This window comes from Botryllus schlosseri, chromosome 4 (genome assembly GCF_051294905.1).
Source record: "Botryllus schlosseri isolate E-star chromosome 4, Bs_hap1, whole genome shotgun sequence".
In the NCBI taxonomy this organism is placed as follows: Eukaryota; Metazoa; Chordata; class Ascidiacea; order Stolidobranchia; family Styelidae; genus Botryllus; species Botryllus schlosseri.
In genome coordinates this window covers 1,300,062-1,306,061 of record NC_137239.1, presented here as the reverse complement: position 1 = coordinate 1,306,061, position 6,000 = coordinate 1,300,062, and the positions used below count along the sequence as shown (strand labels likewise).

At 39.3% G+C, this 6,000-nt stretch overlaps 1 protein-coding gene across 2 annotated transcripts in view; it reads left to right on the top strand.

Moving 5' to 3' along the window:
* Positions 1-526: 526 nt before the first annotated feature.
* LOC145437846 (adhesion G-protein coupled receptor G7-like) overlaps positions 527-6,000 on the top strand; it is a 58,978-nt gene continuing 53,504 nt past the window's right edge. For both annotated transcript variants that reach the window (XM_080315187.1, XM_080315186.1), the window contains exon 1: positions 527-5,965. In XM_080315187.1, coding sequence (XP_080171313.1) covers positions 5,872-5,965 — 94 coding nt within the window. In that variant the 5' untranslated portion in view covers positions 527-5,871. The remainder of the gene's footprint in view (positions 5,966-6,000) is intronic.

The window sequence follows — 6,000 nt, the reverse complement described above, 5'->3', positions numbered from 1 at the left end:
AACTCGGCCCTACAATATTACAACATATACTATATAAAACAACTTAGTTGCTCACACAATTATCGTAATCAACCCTTCTCTTTTAAAAAATCAGGTGACATAAATGCTGCCAGAATATTTTAAAATCCTCTTTTAACAATCCTTCTAGGTTCTGCACATCTATATTGACGCTCACCCACAGTATCTATTAATTTTTTTGGCTGTGTCGTACATGCATGGTTGCAACCGATGCTAAAATGCCTCACAGCTTGTCGGTACTTTGATAAATGTGCATTGTTAAAAGTTATATTAGATCCTAGTATGCAGCACTGCCTCACTATGCTCAAGAATCCAACAAAAACTAAACCAATTGGGGAAAAGCAGTGAATTAGTACCCCAGAAAGGTCGATTGCAGCACTCCCCCACAGTCGACATACGCAATTCCGTACCTCTACTCAAGCATATCCCGCGACGGACTGATTTCGCCGGGAATCTATCTTATAGCGTTAAGGGGCGTGGCAGTTTCCAATCATTGTATATATATCATTGGTCAAACAGATGGCAACTTTAAAACGTGGAAGAGGCGGAAAATGTATAGACTTTACGGCCTTTAAAGATGATGGTGAGTTTAGTGCAAATAACCCATCGATGACCTAGCGGACTTTGATCCGGTCAAAATATGCCGAAACCAGGATCTAATTAAGTGGAAACTATTTCTAAGAGTGGAAAAGCCAACCATGCAAGTTCCAGGCTGATTTGGCGGAAGATTGCCAACGCCCATCGATGATATATCGTACAGAGATACAGTCATAATATGCGGAAACCAGGATCTAAATATGTGGAAACATTTCTGAAGAGCAGAAAAGCCAACTATTCGTGTTCCAGACTAATCTGGAGGAAGATGCCCAATATCCATCCATGACACAACCGACAGTGATGCGGTCGTAATATGATGAAACCAGCATCTGAATATGTGGAAAGATTTCTAAAGAGCAGAAAAGCCAGCCATGCGTGTTCCAGACTAATCTGGAGGAAGATGCCCAATGTCCATCCATGACACAACCGACAGTGAAGCGGTCGTAATATGCCGAAACCGGCATCTGAATATGTGGAAAGATTTCTAAAGAGCAGAAAAGCAAACCATGCGTGTTCGAGGCTAATCTGGAGGAAGATTGCCTAATGACGATCGATGACATAGACATAGCGGACATACGTCGTACAGTCATAATATGCTTGAACCGGAATCTAAATAAGCCGATAATGGAGAAACTGTTCTGAGATTCTCTATTCGTAAACTTGTCATGGTGTTGCTAACTCCATAAGAATCTCATGTCATCGAGTTGATAACTTATACTGCAATGAATGTAGTCTTCAAACAAATATACCCATTACTATAAATAACCGGTGCTCCGTGTATATTGTATGCACGCGCATACGCCGCATCATACTCCCATACGCTGGTGCTTTCGAGACCAAGGAGGTTTATAATCGTTTTAATCGATGAACATGATGGTTTTCCATTCACTTATGCACGTCGTGACATGAACTCTGCTACTGCAATCAATTGCCTGTATTCTTTGTTTCCTCATGTTGGACTCCCAGAATACATCCAGAGTGACCGGGGAACTTCATTCCTATCAAAAGACATAACGGTTTTTCTAACGCGTAAAGGTGTTGCGACAAGCAAATCAACTCACTATCATCCAACGGGTAATGCTCATTGTGAACGTTTGAACCAAACCCCCTGGAAAGCAGTAAAACTTCGTTTACCTATTCAAAGGTAGCCTGTGAACGGTTCTTGGGTAAAGTCCTACCATATGCCTTACATTCGAACAGGGTTTCTACTCAGCACATCCACAAACTGTTTTCCTCATGACCGATTTTTCAGCTTCGAGCACAGATCCATGCTGGGTGTGTCGATACCTTATTGGTGGCACTGTTCAGAGTTTGATACAAATATGGACCAAAAAGTAGGTATTCACAGAAGCGACAACGCCAATGCGACACCGCTATACGCAGTTTACATGGAAAATGTATTTTTGGAACAAATAACTGAAATATCTATGTTCGCTCTGCTATGTCACTTTCGACCGAATAGATCACCAGACATGAGAGAAACAGGCCTGGCGGCTACCAAATTCCAACGACCGCGTTGCCAATTAAATATCTTGTATTCCTCACAACGGATATGCAGAGCTAACGCCAGAATAAGAATAAATCAAAGGGAGCTTAGAATATGCCAACTTATATCGTCGTTAACGCCACTGTTTTAGCGGTTCTTTTTCTTTACTGTATCCAACCGGAAAATCATCGTATTCTCTATTATTCTGTTGTTTCTGTTTCTGTTGTGAATAAAGGAGTTAGGACTCGCTACTTTAAAAACCTATCAGCCGTCTATATATATGCTATATATGCTTTTAAGGTATTGAAGTGAAAAGCAAGGGCACGAGGTAACATTTTATAATCAGTCCGGCCCGCGGGCGATTTGAAAGCTTGAATCCGGCCGGCGACACAGTTTGAGTTTGACACCCCTGGTGTAGCCTAATTCGTGTTTCTGGTATAGTCCTGATAAGTAGGCTATTGCTCATGTCATTGCCGAAGTTGAATTAAATCAGCACTAAATTCCCCTTCATTTGGAACTAATCAATAACAACATGAACATATTAAACATTTTTTTCATAGTAATAACAGTGTTTATTGACCTTTTTATCAATCGCACCCTTTGTGCCTTCAATAAGACTTCTCGTACTTCCAGTCCAGCCCATTTGATACGCTATTTCGGATGGTCCTGTATGTAGCCGCGAAAGAGAGGTGGAATCTTCCACGTATACACAAAAGAGATATAACTGTCCTATCCAACACCCCAAGATGACGCGTTTCTGCCTGCTTCGTTGGATTTTATTTTACACAGACGAAAAACGGTTTTCTAAGAGCATTAATACACGGCAAATTAACACAAATTGTTAAGTACCGGATAAATCGTTATATATATTTACTTGGCGGTGTTTCCTTGAGGACAGTTACAAATTTCAAATCAGACTATTCATAATAATTATTTAGGGATCTATAAAAATTGCGATATAAATACGATTGAATAAGATTGATGATCCAAATATTAGCAACTGATACATCGCGATTTCATCCTGGCCCATTGAAAATTGAAAATTTGAATTTATGCAAGTTTGACAATTTTTACACAACTGCAAATTCACAATAAAAACACAAAGAAACGAAAGGTTGCATTACTCAAAAAACTGTAACAAATTTCAGCTCTCAACAATCAGGATCTTCACAGAGAAGCACCAATTTGTTTATGGGTCGTTTCAAAATATTCGTCTAGGTAAAGATTCTCACGCTTTTTACCAACCCAGACTTGTCAGGTAGGGTTTCAATCACACGACCTAGCAACCACATTTTACGAGGTAGGTTTTGATCCAACACAAGCACAACTTCACCTATAGTGATATTTCTGTTCTTTTCATTCCATTTTTGGCGAATCTGAAGTAGTGAAAGGTATTGTTTTTTTCACCTTGTCCAAAAAAGATCAGTCTAGTACTGGACTTGTCTCCATCTTTTTCGGGAGTAAACATATTAGACATTGAACACACCAGGTGGTAGCATGGCTTTATCTTTCAACAACAATATACTGTTAGGGGTTATTGGGGTCAAATCATGAGGATCACTAGACGCGGTTGAAATGGGGCGATTATTCATAATTGATTCACATTCGCACATCAATGTTAATAGAGATTCATCAGACAACATTTGTTCATCACATAAAGAACCCAAAATCTTTCGCGCTGTTCGAATTCGTCTTTCAAATACACCACCATGATTGGACGCACAAGGAGTCTGAAACAACCAAGTTATTTGTTTTTGGACCAAGAAATCTTGTATTTTTGTGTAATTCCAAGTTAAAATGTTTTGTCTCAACTCTTTCTCACCTGATGTGAAGTTGTTCCCATTATCTGACCCTATCAAACTGATTTGTCCACGGCGTGCAATACAGCGACGCTGTGCCATAATGAAAGAATCAGTGTCCAAACTATTCGCAATTTCGATATTAACAGCGCGAGTGGTTAGGCAAGTTTCATGAGATTCAAGATCGCCGCTATTACATCATTTCAAACCAAAAATATGCAGGTATTTTTTCCATCCCAGCTCTACCAATAGAAGTCAGAAGTCGGTGAACACATTTCAACCAGGAAGTGTCTGTACGTAAACATTTATGACTTAACAAACTAAAATGACGTCACAACCAATTTCCCTATAATTTTCAGGGTACTGCGCAACATCACCAACTCACTGCGCGGTCCCTAGGAAAGAGTGCGTGAAACAGTGTTACCACAGATGTACGCCCGACTTACCCGCATTTTCCGGTAATATGTGGTGCTGACCAACAAATAAGATCATCACTTCGTCTCGGCGTCCGATTCTCCCGAGTTTTTCAAAACTAACGTTCACTGCGACGGGCTCGAGTTTTGTATCGCATTTTAAAACATTTTCTACAAAAAGAGATTGTGTCGCTTCGTCTGATTGCGAATTACTAATTACAAATTAGTGATGTACATTTGTACATCTGAAATGTTCGTCAATTTGGTCTGATGGTCATCAGTGCGTTCTGCGAAAGATATGCTAATTTTTGCCGAACCACAAGTGTTTTGTGCGTAGCACACATTTGTCTGTGCCCACAGCTTAGTACGAACATTGGCTGTTAGTTACAGTTGAAATAACCACTGATTTACATGCTTTTCCTCTTCGAGATATTTAGATGCTTCCTGTGTAGCGTTAACTCATGAAGAACAGGAAATTATATAATACGATGAATGTGGACCTAGAAAAAGAATTCAAAATATCCCTTCCAGCAACCTATACACTTATTTATTTGCATTGCAATCCATTCGAATATTATGCTAATCTATTCCTAGTTGACCATCAAGCTTGATCTCAAATAACGACTCAGACGTCAGGCGTATGAATTAGGCCTATACAAGCATTTTATTCCTACTTTATGTGGTCATTTACGATGATAGAAACCCTTTAATTTGCGTGCGTGGATTTGCGTGCGAATTTTCGTTTATCTTTCGAGCGGAACATCTGAATAAACGATGGCAAACGATATAATTATTTCGACGATTAATCTCATAAATGGGCGAGGTTATTGATATTTATTCAGAAATTAAGCATCGATAGTTATTTCACGAGCCATGATTTGATGAAGGGCGGATCTTACAGGTAGTCTTGCCATCGGAAAGTATTTTGGCTCTGTTTTCTGTAGTCTTCTGTCGTGGGACTTTGGTCAGCATCAGTGATACATCCTAATAGCTAAGGCATTCTTTGGATGCCCAATAGCTCACCTCATTATATTGATTTATATCGGCAATTGTGAACATGTGAAAAATGGAATTAATATGGAGCGAACTCGCGGAATATGGTAAATACTGCAATTCATTTGTTAGATTTTGGTATGCTTATCCAACTTTTATTATTATATAGTGCATAGCTATGTCTGATTCAGAGATATCTGAATAGAGATACTGCTACTGCAACCAGTTTAGCAATGGGATGCCCATATAATCCCTTTGGCTCATAAATGAATGAGCTGATCTGTATCTAGTAGCCAGTTTTATTCACTCGACTCGACTCGATTTCCAGGATGCAAAAGAACAGGGGATGAGTCTTCACGAAGAAACTACATCGCACCTTGAGAGATGATATGAACGCTTTGATCATCAGCTGTATATGATTTTTGTTGCATTCTTAATTCTCACAAGTTCCATTCATATCATACCGAAGTGGAGTTTCACAATTTTGTAACACTAATTTATGAAATTTCACAGTCACTAAGTTCCTTAATACCAATATAGGTTACTGGATATATTTTTCTCGGTGATGACTGAAATGGAGGTGAGACAAAATGGATGCTCTCTTCGTGCCCTCTATGGGATGACACTATTATTATCTCTGATATTCACACCGTCCTTAGGTAAGTTATTATTACACAATTTTTGCAGGTAGCGA